Raw genomic sequence first — 12,759 nt, forward strand, 5'->3', positions numbered from 1 at the left:
GGGGGAAATAAGCAGCTGCATTCATCCCTTCAGTCTATGATAAACGTTTTTCCACTGTTCCTCAAACAAACATTTTACAGTTTTGTCTGTCCTCAATAACTGTGAAACTCATGCTTAAAGGGCTGGAACACCTACCCCAGGGAAGCTGGTTCTCCATATGTTCTGGATGTCAATTCTCATGATTCCTCTGTATTGGCCATGTTTATGGAAAATGATAATAATTATGGCCCAAAACATCTGGAGAGCAGCAGGCTGGGAAGGACTGACTTACCTTAATCCATTAACCTGTGAAGTGATGTTAGTACCAGGTGACTGGGACAAAAAAAATTCAAAAAGTGGCAGATACAGTGGTGCCTCGCTTTACGATTGCCCTGCATTACAACGAAACCGCATTACGATGATCTTTTTGCGATTGCAATTGCGATCACAAAACAATGGTCTAAATGGTTTTTTTTCGCATTGCGATGATTGGTTCCCTGCTTCGGGAACCGATTCTTCACAAAATGACGATTTTAAAACAGCTGATCAGCGGTTTCAAAATGGCCACTGGGTAAACAAAATGGCTCCCCGCTGTTTTCTGGGACGATTCCTCGCAAGACAGGCAGCGAAAACGGCTACCCTATGGAGGATCTTTGCTGGACGGTGAGTTTTGACCCCATTGGAACGCACTGAAGGGGTTTCAATGTTTTTTTTCCCCACTTTACGATGTTTTCGCTTAACAGCGATTTTCCTGGAACGGATTATCACCATTAAGCGAGGCACCACTGTATAATCATATCTCAGTTCCAGAGCACATTTTACACCTGATGATAGTTCCTGATTCCTTTCCCAATATCTCCATTTAAAAGGATGGGAAGACCTTAGAGAACTGCTGGTTGTCAGGAAAAAAAGCAACACTATAGTATCCCAATACAGGGTAAAGTAGCAACAATAAAACCATCAGACTTCAGTTTGGGAGAATTTTACATATCTGCAGTTGGATATTTCGAAAAGCCAGTGAAAATGTCTTTCTGTGCTCTTGCAGTTACAACATTACTTATGGGTGGACATAATTAAAGGATTCTGCTTGCTTAGATTGAATGGGTTCCATAAAACACCACGGAGAAGGCGGTCTTTCAAGAAAAAGCAATAATATGACATCAACAACTTGAGTGTGAGTATTGCTACCAGTCTTCCCAGCAACCCTCTAAAGGTATTGAACTAAAATCTCCAACACATCAGGAGGGTGCTAGAGGCAAAGTTGATTTGTACAACACAAATAAATAAACAAATCTCACATCAGTACATATTATATGAAAACATACCATTGTGGTGCTTGGAATGGACTGATGAGTAGAAAAAGGCAGCACTGTTTTCTGAGATGATGATGATGTCTGGGAAAGCTGGTCCAGCTTTTGCTGCAGTTTCTGTAGCTCAATTAGATCATTTTGTTTCTTTTTCATAAACTCTTTGTCTTCATCCTCTGAATGCAAGAAGAGCCATATTATAGAAACCAAAGTGTAGTGGTTGTTGGTGATATTTCTTCTCCTCTCGTTAAATGTTTTAATTTTTTGTAAATAGCAGTAAAATTACTCTGAAAACACCAGGAAGAATGGCACAACTATAGAAAACTACACCCAACACAGACTCTACATTGTTTGTTGCCCTAGTCTCCGTTTTTATAAAGCTATTAAGATTTTAGCTTACTTTTTAAAGCAGAGACCAAATGGTAGTGGGTTGGAGCCAATCTAAACCAGATCCTACGAAAGTCAACATACAGTGGTGCCTCGCTTAACGATTACCTTGTTAAATGATGAATCTGCTTGACGATTAGGTTTTTGCGATCACTTTTGTGATTGCAAAACAATGTTCTAATGGGAAAAAACAGCTTTATGACGATCGGTTCTTTGCTTCGGGAACCGATTTTTCACTTTACGACGATCAAAACAGCTGATCGTCGGGTTTCCAAAATGGCCGCCCGCTATGCAAAATGGCTCCCTGCTGTTTTTAGGATGGATTTTTCGCTATACAGGGAGCAGAAAATGGCCGCCCTATGGAGCATCTTCGCTGGACGAGCAGGTATTTCGCCCATTGAAGGGTTTTTAATGCATTTCAATGGGCTTTTTTATTTCGCTTGATAACGATTTCGCTCTACAGCGATTTCGCTGGAACGGATTAACGTCGTCAAGCGAGGCACCACTGTAGTAAATTACAGCTAGAGACCCACTGATTTCAATTAATTTAATCTGTACCCAAGTCCGTATGTGTTTATTGAATGTTGTATCTCCCTTAATACACTATAATTTCATCCTCATCCTCAGGAACAGGGCTAAGTCAAAGTTTAAACTGTAAACTTACCCCATTCCTTGTGCCTTTTCAGACGTTCGGCCTTTTTCAAATATATTTTGGCTCTCACTTCTTCAAAGCACAATTCGGAGCCTTCACAATAAAGAAGATTCTTGGCATACATGGGCTTCTGTTCAAGGACAGAACTGGAGGAAGGGGTGGGTACAATTTCTGATTTGGAAATGCTGGTTACATATACAGGTTGTTGCCTGCAAAGAAAAACATGGTGAATGCCAGCAACCAGACAATTAATAAAACAGCAATAATAAGATGCCTCTAGACAATGACACTGTTTCAAATACGGCCGCAGTGTTTGACTTCAGAGCAACGTTTGAGTTTAGGACCAAGGTTCAAGTCTGTGCTCAGACGCAAAGTTCTCAGGATTACTCTATCCAGTCTCAACACCAATCAGCCTAGCCAACAGCCGTACTGTGAAGATGAAATGAGAGATGTAGACTCCATATTTTCGTACTGTGAGGTACGTTTTCCCATGGGAATGCATTGAAATTTAATTAATGCAGTCCTATGGGAATTTTTTTAAAGTCACTTACCAGGTAGGGAGTGGGGGAAGCACCATCGGAGGACTGGTGGGGGGTCCTCTGCAACCGCAGTTGTCGCTTTCAGAGGTCCCCCGGCAGTCCTCCGATGATGCTGGGCAAGCCTCTGAAGGCTTCTCCAGCACTATTTTTGAATTTCCCACCCTTTTCCCCTGCCTTTCTCCTTTCTGAGGCTTGCCCGGCACCATTGGAAGAGTGCCGGGGGAACCTCTGAAAGCAGCGACCCCGGTTGCAGGGGACCTCCGCCAGTCCTCTAATGGTGCTTCCCCAGCTTCCTACCTGGTGACTTTTTTAAAAAATTTCCCCATAGGAACGCATTACATTTCAATGCATTCCTATGGGAAAACTCACCTCGTAAGATGAAAATTTCGCAAGACGGCAGGTCTCGCGGAACGAATTATTTTCATCTTGCAAGGCACCGCTGTACAGGAAAATATCTATGGGCAAAGACTCTTTACGCATGAATAGTCACTGGTTATTAACAAACACTAACAAGATAATTTATCATAGGTTTTTTTTTAAAAAAAAAAACCAGCAACTTACGTATTTTGTGGTCCCTTACAAGTTGTGGACTGTGGTTCAAAATCAGCTGGATTCTAAAAGAAGAAAAGACAGCAAGTTCTCACCAAAAACTCTGCTGGCACAAGGATAATGTCTACAAGATGCAGGGAGGAGGAAAATAGGCACTGGGTTTGCACATCACAGTATGTGTATGGTGTGAATGGCTCCTACTGCAAGCATGAGGGGCTCAACACAGACCCCCACAACCACTTCACATGCTGCTACCTTTCCACATCATGACTTATACCTAACTCTTCAATTAAAGGTGATGCAAGAATAAACTGGACTCTTCCACATTTGAACCTTTTCCGTGAGATTGTTCTAATGTCTCATAGCAACTGCTTCTAAATACCTGGTTTTGGCAGACAAACGGAAGGTCAGCTTTAGCCACGATTTGATTGGACAGCTGAGGATTAAGCGGCTGCAGGACACCAACTATAGAAAAAGATAGAGAGAAATAAAAACGGGTCCTGGTGATTCAGATAACCAGTGACTGATAAAAACAGAACATTGAAAGTTTCCTCTAGAAAAATAAGGAAATAAATTAATTCATTAAAGACTATCTGTACATTCAGATTACCCTAAATCTTCACTGCAGGATGAATCAAAAGACCAACACAACTTCAAGGAAGCAGAAATATAGATTGAAATTTTATCTCACTCATTGATTACGTGCTGAAGGGGGGAAAACGAGGCTAGAAGATAAAGGGGGTGGGGAAGTAAAGAAACAAGCTTTTGTCGAACAAAAATGTCACCCGCATCTACTACAGTAATGCCAGCACACCACTGTGGCTTTCAGAAAGAATGCCAATTTTGCAAAACCAAATTAACTTTCAATAGCTTGCATGTGAAAGGCAAGTTAGCAAAGTGGAAGAAACATTTCCTGCTCCTCTCCCCACAGACCCCTCACAATCACATGTCCCTACTAAAAGCCACCACAGAATGTTGGGGACCTTCCCTGAATGATGAGGGATGCAGCGGAGTATTTTTTAAAAAAAAAATTAGCATAACCAAAGTAAAACCCACAACTCAGCAGGACAAACAAAGCAACAGGCTCAAAACTCCAAGTGAACGGCCCGTTTTTAATTGGACACTGAAATTAAACCAGACAGTCCCAGTTGGGCCCTCCAAGCAGTTGCTGGATTGTTCAAATTATTTTAAATACTGTACAGTGGTGCCTCGCTTAGCAATGTTAATCCGTGCAGCAAAAATTACTGCTAACCGAAAACATCGCTAAGCGATCTTAAAAAGCCCATAGAAACGCATTAAAAACTGTTTAACGCGTTCCTATGGGCTTAAAACTCACCTTAAAGCGAAGATCCTCCATACGGCGGCCATTTTCGCTGCCTCTTAAGCGAGGAATCCGTCCCTAAACACAGCGGGCGGCCATTTTTTTACCCGGTGGCCATTTTGGAACCGCCAATCAGCTGTTAAAAAATCATCGCTTTGCGATGATCGGTAAGCGATTTTTCCCCATAGGGAACATTGCAAAGCGATCGCAAAAGCAATCGCAAAAACTTCATCAGTATGCGGTTTCGTCGCTAAACGGAGCGCCCGTTAAGCGAGGTACCACTGTAGTTTAAAGAACTATCTTAACATTTAGATATAGAAAGAATAGAAAACTTTAAAGAGTGCTGCTTCTTTTTGATAAAGGACAGGACAGAGATAAATTTATGAACAAAACACTACTTGTTTCCGTTCCATTTCACAGGCATTCACCCCAGCGCACCCTAAGATCTTCTCCAGATCAACTAAGCCACCCAGAGATCTTTGGGTAGAGTGGGTGGCGTATATGTTAAATAAATAAATAAAATCTCTTGCACAAATAGCCAAAGAAATTAGAACAGCTCTAGACAGAAACCCCCATCCCACTCCACCTCTCCCTTACTTACACCATAACGTCTGCGTAGACATGATTAAAGCAGCTGCTCACTACTAAGAATCAAAAACCAGGACTCTAGACCTTGTAAACATCTAGGTTTCCCATGCCGTAAATACAGATAGCTGGCTGGACAGCTCAGTGAGTTTGGTACACAGGTTGGGAGTTCAATTCCCCACTGTGCAGCACAGAAGAGTCAGCCTGTGTCGCCTTGGGCAAACAGTGCAGTATCAGGGTATCCCAGAAAAAGGGAATGGTAAACCATTTCTAGTTACTCTTTATCTAGAAAACCCTGGAAAGGATCGTCGTCTGCCAGAATTGACTAAATGGCACAGAATTATTTTTATCAGAGATGGGCACTTACTGCACTGCAGCATGATTCAGGTCAGCAGGTTGTTGTGCGGCAATCCAGATTCTAACCCCACCTCCTCCTGCAGGCACCCACTCAGAGGAGGAGGAGGAGGAGGCAGGGCAGGGCAGACCACAGTGCTGCTTCTGATTGGGCACCCACAGAAGGCGGCAGGATGTGGAATCCGTAACACCTGCCGCTCGATCTCTCATTATTATTAAATATACAGTGGTGCCCCGCATAGCGAGGTTAATCCGTTCCGGATTAACCGTCGCTATGGGGAAACATCGCTATTCGGAACGGAAAAACCCATTCCAATGGGGCCCAAAACTCACCGTTCTGCGATGTTTCCCCATCCAGCCGCCATTTTCGCGCCCTCGGTAAGCGAGGGCAGGGCGTGAAAATGCTGCACGTGGCCATTTTGGGCGTCCGGCGGCCATTTTGGAACCGCCGATCAGCTGTTTTAAAAAATCGCTATGCGATCGTCGCAAAGTGATTTTCGGCCATAGAAAGCATTGGTATGCAATCGCATTAGCGATCCCAAAAACCGGATCGCTATGCGAATTCATCGTTTAACGGTGCGCTCGTTATGCAAGGCACCACTGTACTCAGAAAATTCAGTGCACTGCTGAATATGTGAGAAATTTTGGGCAGAGAAAAAGGAAATTAAATTCAGACAAAGCTTATAAATGTATTAAGGTAGGGCCATTTATCTGAAATTCATTTTCCAAAATTTCTGGAGAAATATCCAAAGTCTAGTTTTTAAGAACACTCATATATTTATTGAAAATAATGAGACCCACCTTGATTTGATATTTGACTCTGAGATAGGCAACTCTGCAACTGTCTGATTTGGAAAGAGAAAAGAAAATAATTAAAATAAGAACTCTAAAGATAAAAAAGCCACATGCTTCTATATTTCAGATGTTTTATTTTCAAACTTTAATAGACATTAAAAGAAATCCTGGTCAGCAGAGGTGGTCGTGAAGGCTTCTGGGAGGTGTGGTCAAAGAACATCTGGAGGTCCAAGGTTGGGAACCACTGCCTTAGCACACACACACCCAATTTTTTCAAAACATTTGGTTCCTAAAATCACTTACACTCTCGAGGAAGGGGAGAAATGCTGCCATGTTTTGACAATAACAGAACACACATACACCCCATTTGCATTTTACTTTTATTTTGTAAAAGGGGAAAGATTTATACGATCCGAAGAGAAACCAGAGTATTCTACTTTTATTTTGGCTACTAGAGGGTTCAAGCAGAAATTTTCTGCAAAAACCCAATTTTTGGATATTAGGAAGTCTACACTTCCCCATTCCTGGGTCATTGTAGAAGATTAGCTGCCAATCACAGGCCATACGTAGGCATACCTGTATTGTTGTTGTAGTTTCTCAGTGGGCTGAGCTCCATTGCGAATACCTTTCTGAATAACGGTGATTGCATGAGAAATGTCTCCCTGCATGCCAAGATGCTGGGCCCAAGCAAGGTACACAATGGATGACTTGTTACCAATTCCTTGAGTGTACATATAGTCAAAAAACTGACTTGGGTTGTCAAGGATGCTAGCCTACAGAACACAGAGACGAAAATACATGAACGTTAGTTAGAAAAATGGGATCAGCTCAACAGCAATAATTTTCTGTAATAAACAGGGGCAGGAAAGAAACAAGTAAATAAACTGGAAAAGATGCAGAAATGAGAAAACCCAAAATCATCCAACAGTTTGACTTAGCAGAAGTTTTTTTTTTCCCATATGCCTTCTGTAGATATGTAGTAGGATATGCTGACACAGATCAGTGGGTAAGACTGTCTGGGTCCAAAAGCTAAGGTCCAGGAGTTCCAATAACCCTGTGCTTCCGGGAGAGAAGCCAGCTGAGATCACTTAGAGAATGTGGCTGATAGGGTTGGGTAAGTTGCAAGATCTCGAAGCAGAGGGACCGATACACTACTTGAGTACTTTTTACCTAGAAAACTCTGGGAATATTACTGTGAAGTCAGAATGATGTGCCAAAACAGCCACGTGCTCAAGGACAGAAGCTAGTATCCTCTCCACCATAGCCTGAGTGTTAGGCTCCAGCCACAGAGCTTCAACAATCTCTGGTTTGGCACTGCACACGGTAGAGACTGTTCCAATGTTCTCAATGAAGCTTATACCTATACAAGAACGTACTAGATAACTCCTGGCACAAATTCTAGAAAACCCCATTGCATGCACAAAAGAGCATGGTCTGTAAAATTCTTTAGCCAGGTTTTTGTTGCTCCTGATAATCAATGACAAAGGATGAAATAAATATTTGGCACTGCTTTTCTTGATACAAAGCAAAGTGTGCTGCTTATATACCGCCCCATAGCGCTTCAAGCACTCTCTGGATGGTTTACAATTTAATTATGCAGGCTACACATTGCCCCCCCCCCCCAGCGAGCTGAGTACTCATTTTACCGACCTCGGAAGGATAGAAGGCTGAGTCAACCTTGAGCCGGCTACCTGGGATTTGAACCCCATGTCGTGAGCACAGTTTTGGCTGCAGTACCACTGCGCCACGACAGAAGCTAGAAGAAACATCTAAGGCAGTAGTTCCCAACCTTGGGCAATCCAGGTGTTCTTGGACTCCCAGATGCCTTCACTATCAGCAATTCCCAGAAGCCTTTACAGTACTATCAGCCGTGCTGGTTGGGGTTTCTGGGAGTTGAGGTCCAAGGACACCTGAGGTACCCAAGGTTGGGAACGGAGGACTTTGAATGAACAAGATGAGAAGAATGTGAAACCAGATGAAGACTCCAAGTCAACAGTGAAAAATCTTATGCATTCCCTCCATAATATGGAATTCTTCAATTTCACATCAAAAACGACATGATCAACAGGAAGAATCTTTTGAATACAAACTATTTATATCTTACTGCTATCACATCCAGCATTTTAAAGGCTGCTTGCATCTGTCTGTTAACTGGCATAAAACATTGCTAATTTATTATTTGATACAGGCTAAACCTCTCATAAACATCACTTGGGCTGCTTGTACATACAAATTTTATGCAGCAGTCGATGAATCTTGCGTCCTGCTGGTACCTCTTCTCATTCAAAAATGTCTTCATAAGCTGCTCCAGTAAATGTGATGTGTAATTTTCTCTTCCCTCTGCTTCTGAAATTCCTTCTACCCACTGAAGATACCTAAAAAAACACGACAGTGAATCAGCTTCTTGTCTTTCAGGAAACTGAGAATCTGGACTTAAGAAGTACAGTCAAAGAAAGGACCAACCTGTACCAAGGATCAAGTGGGTCATCACCACTATAGTTCTGTATATGAGCTTCAAACAGCCTGTGGAGCAAGTCAAATAAAGTCATATCAATATTTGAATTGACACCATACAACCACTTACTACTGTTAGAACAGAGCCACTGAAGAACCCTGACAAATACAGGTGACAGAAAACAAAAGTTCAATGATATGATATTGTTTTTCAAATATACAAATGGTAGATTTTCCAGGATTCTTGCTCAAATGTAGAGCCTGCACACAAGCCAAGTTCTCTCTTCTTCAAACTCACCATTGCCCACATGGAGAAAGCAACAAGGAAGGGAGTGAAGCTGGTCAGTCACTTCAAAGCTGAATTAGAGAATGACTGATCAGGGCAATGTTGTAACAGCTATGTTCACACATTAACATTAACCCAGGATTTAGTGTTTACATGCAGAGACACCTGAGAATCTCAGAGGTTTCATGCTCCCTGAATTCTCTCCTCCAGCCAGGAACAGCAGCAGCCAATAGCACTTTGCCCAGTTGGTGGATTGTCAAACTACTCTACAATATGTATTCGCAAAGGCTTTCACAGCCGAGATCTAATGGTTATTGTGGGTTTTTCAGGCTCTTTGGCTGTGTTCTGAAGGTTGTTCTTCCTAATGTTTCGCCATTCTCTGTGGCCAGCATCTTCAGAGGACAGCACTCTGTGCTCTGGTGTAGTTGGCTTGAGAGTGCAGTATTTATGGCTGTGAAGTAGGCCTTTGTCTTTTTCTGTAGATGGGTGATTAGTGTGTCTTGTTGTGGGTGTCTTGTTGTGCTAAGGAGAAGAGATTATCTGTCACTGTGGTTGATGGGTGTCATTAGCTGGTCTTTTGTGTGTAGTGATCCCCTGTCCTTGTGGCTGGGTAGAGTGCATTGACCTTTTACATGCTGTATTTTTGAGAACTGGGAGCCAAGTTTTGTTGAGCTTCACACTTTCCTCTTTTGTTGAAGTTCTGCTGGTGCTTCTGGATTTCAATGGCTTCCCTGTGCAGTCTGACGTAATGATTGCTGGTGTTGTCCAGTATTTCAGTATTTTGAAATAGAATTTCATGCCCAGTTTGTTTTAGGGATGTTCAGCTACTGCAGAAAATAGAAACAAACTGAAGAAGAAAAAGAGCTACCCACAAATAAAGTACTTCTGCCATACATCAAAGGGGTCACGGACCGCATGGGGAAACCTTTGAAAAAACACAACCTACAAACAGTATTCAAGCCCACTACAAAAATACAACAAATGTTATGGTCAGCAAAGGACAAAAGGGACCCCACCACCACTGCAGGAGTATGCCAGATACCTTGAAAGTTGTGGCCAGGTATATATTGGAACCACAAAATGCAGCATACACACCAGAATCAAAGAACATGAGAGACACTGCAGACTAAAACCACCAGAAAAATCTGCAGTAGCAGAACTTCAACAAAAAAAGAGGAATGTGTCAGCTAATGACACCCATCAACCACAGTGACAGATAATCTCCTCTCCTTAGCACAAGACACTAATCATCCATCTACAGAAAAAGACAAAAGCCTATCTCACAGTCATAAATACTGCACTCTCAAGCCAACTACACTAGAGCACAGAGTACTGTCCTCTGAAGATGCCGGCCACAGAGACTGGTGAAATGTCAGGAAGAACAGCCTTCAGAACATGGCCAAAGAGCCCGAAAAACCCACAACAACCATTGCTCTACAATATGTTTGTGGGCTGTAAACAAAATTCAGAGTTGGACAATACCTTGTATGGACCACTGAATACCATTTTTAGATTTCTTTATTTACTTGATTTGTATACCATTCCATTAATGCAAACATTACTCGTGGCAATTTACAAGTGAAAACTTAAAAATCTCACAGACCCCTATTTATCTAACAATAAATACAACAATGTGGCAATTTTTTAAAATATAACAAACAAATAAATAAAAGAACAAGGGGAAAAAATAACATATTAATACTAACAGTGAGTAACAGGTCACTTTTCAGCGATTGTCTTGTTACAGTCAATGCGTTTAGGATCGCAGCAATGAGCCCCTGCCCCCCAGGGAAGGAAAACGCAGGAGTTTTCATTGCTTTAATCTCTCCCCATGGCCAGAGATTAAAGCAATGAAAACTCTTGTTCTCTATGCTTGCTTAGAGGAGCTCTCTTTGCCAGTACTGTACTGTAAATGGAAACAAATAAAGAAGGGTCCTGCTAACGCATTCATCTCCTTGCATATAGTAGTAGAATTTGTTTGCTCTCTTTCATTTACTTACAAGAAGAGCTCCTCTAAGAATGCACAGAGAGGGGGACTCCTTGTGGCTTCGGTCTCTGCGCATGTAAAGAGGGCATTCCACCCCACCCCCGGGGATTTTCAAGCAGAATTCACAAATAACTCCGGCCCGGATCCTCTCCCTTTAAACGCGGGGCAGACAAGATCCCAGAGTTGCCATGGATCCACTGGGGGCGAGATCAGCGCCGCCCTCGACTCACCTTGCGCGCGCCGAGAGATCCATCGCTGCCTCGCCGAGAGGCGCTCCCGAAGCGGCGGCGTCCGCCATAACTGGCGGATACGTGTACAGAAGATTTCAAATCGCCCCGCGCAGCCGCAGAGCCATCCCAGTCTTCTCGGGATTGGCCAGTGCCTCGGGAAGAGAAGCCAATCGGAGCGGAGGATTTCCTAGCCCCTTCCGTCTGTTGAAAGCGAAGAATTCAGCGGTCGAATTGTGGAGTAGGCTATCGCATAGAGATAAGAGATGAAAGAGGCGCCACACGCCTCTGTTTCTTGCGGTCCCTCTCCGAAGGCCACGGAATGAGAGGCGGCACCCTTGAAATGGAGTGGAAACAGCCATTTATCTTTCTACCACCAGCCTTCATCCCTTCTGTGGCTATTTCTGTGTATCGGGCGGGATGGAGACGTGTTACTTGCAGCAAAAAAATAAAAAAAAATAAAAAGCTCTGTGGCAACTTAAATACTACCCAGTTTTGTTGGACATTAATTCATCCTCGAGGTGTAGTTGCAGAAGATTTAGCCCTGTTAGTCTGTGCAAGCATAGCAGGCAAAATGCAAAGAAGCATTAAAATATAATATGTAGTTAGTCTTTTAATGTAAGCTTTCGTAGACACGTCCGCAAACGTTTACATTAAAATGTAATTGTCTTTTAAGGTGACAGATAATCTCTTCTTTTTTAGTCTTGTTTTGTTTCTTTGGCTTTTGCCTGATATTCTCCAGGTAGAAGATGGAGAGAAACCACCGACTGTGCATCCAAACCCGGATGAATTTTAAATCACGATTTAAATTTTTAAAAAATCAGAATTTTTGACAACGTAATTTTTTAAAAAAATTAAATTTAAATTGTGATTTTAAATCAATTTGATTTTCAAAATTATTGATTGTTACACACCCTGATCGAAGGAGCTGTAAACTGATACTTTTAACATCTCTTCTGAGCCTGTTTATACACCTTGTGTGATGAATTTTAGCATCGCCAAGAATCCTGGAGAACTCAAAAGCTCACGCTGCTTTTGTGCTATTTTTGTAACAGTTCAGTGATCCGCATTTTGCTTTTATAGTACAGTACTTTGGGACAGGGCTGGCTACTGTTTGTTGGTTTCAAACTGGCATTAATTCTTGTGCCGCCCACGTTACCCTTGGGAATCCAGATTATGCTACTAATAATAATAATCTTAGTACTGAAGAGCTGAAAGGGATCCTGTGGATCATCAAGTTGAGCCCTTGACAAGGAGGCACATTGGATCCATAGTTTCTTTTTTGTTTTTCTTTTGGCATAAGTTGGATGTCTTGGCATAACTGTAAACAAGGATAT

General features: G+C 42.3%; 1 protein-coding gene across 2 annotated transcripts in view; it reads right to left on the reverse strand.

Annotated features, from left to right (window-relative positions):
- BUB1 (BUB1 mitotic checkpoint serine/threonine kinase) overlaps positions 1 to 11,571 on the reverse strand; it is a 34,945-nt gene extending 23,374 nt beyond the window's left edge. For both annotated transcript variants that reach the window (XM_078382877.1, XM_020808374.3), the window contains exons 1-9: positions 11,426 to 11,571; positions 8,932 to 8,991; positions 8,699 to 8,843; positions 7,045 to 7,241; positions 6,475 to 6,518; positions 3,796 to 3,878; positions 3,426 to 3,478; positions 2,338 to 2,534; positions 1,305 to 1,462 (exon numbers count right to left, since the gene is read on the reverse strand). In XM_078382877.1, the coding sequence (XP_078239003.1) occupies positions 1,305 to 1,462; positions 2,338 to 2,534; positions 3,426 to 3,478; positions 3,796 to 3,878; positions 6,475 to 6,518; positions 7,045 to 7,241; positions 8,699 to 8,843; positions 8,932 to 8,991; positions 11,426 to 11,493 (1,005 nt within the window). In that variant the 5' untranslated portion in view covers positions 11,494 to 11,571. The remainder of the gene's footprint in view (positions 1 to 1,304; positions 1,463 to 2,337; positions 2,535 to 3,425; positions 3,479 to 3,795; positions 3,879 to 6,474; positions 6,519 to 7,044; positions 7,242 to 8,698; positions 8,844 to 8,931; positions 8,992 to 11,425) is intronic.
- Positions 11,572 to 12,759: the final 1,188 nt, after the last annotated feature.

This window comes from Pogona vitticeps, chromosome 1 (assembly GCF_051106095.1).
Source record: "Pogona vitticeps strain Pit_001003342236 chromosome 1, PviZW2.1, whole genome shotgun sequence".
NCBI classification, from domain to species: domain Eukaryota; kingdom Metazoa; phylum Chordata; class Lepidosauria; order Squamata; family Agamidae; genus Pogona; species Pogona vitticeps.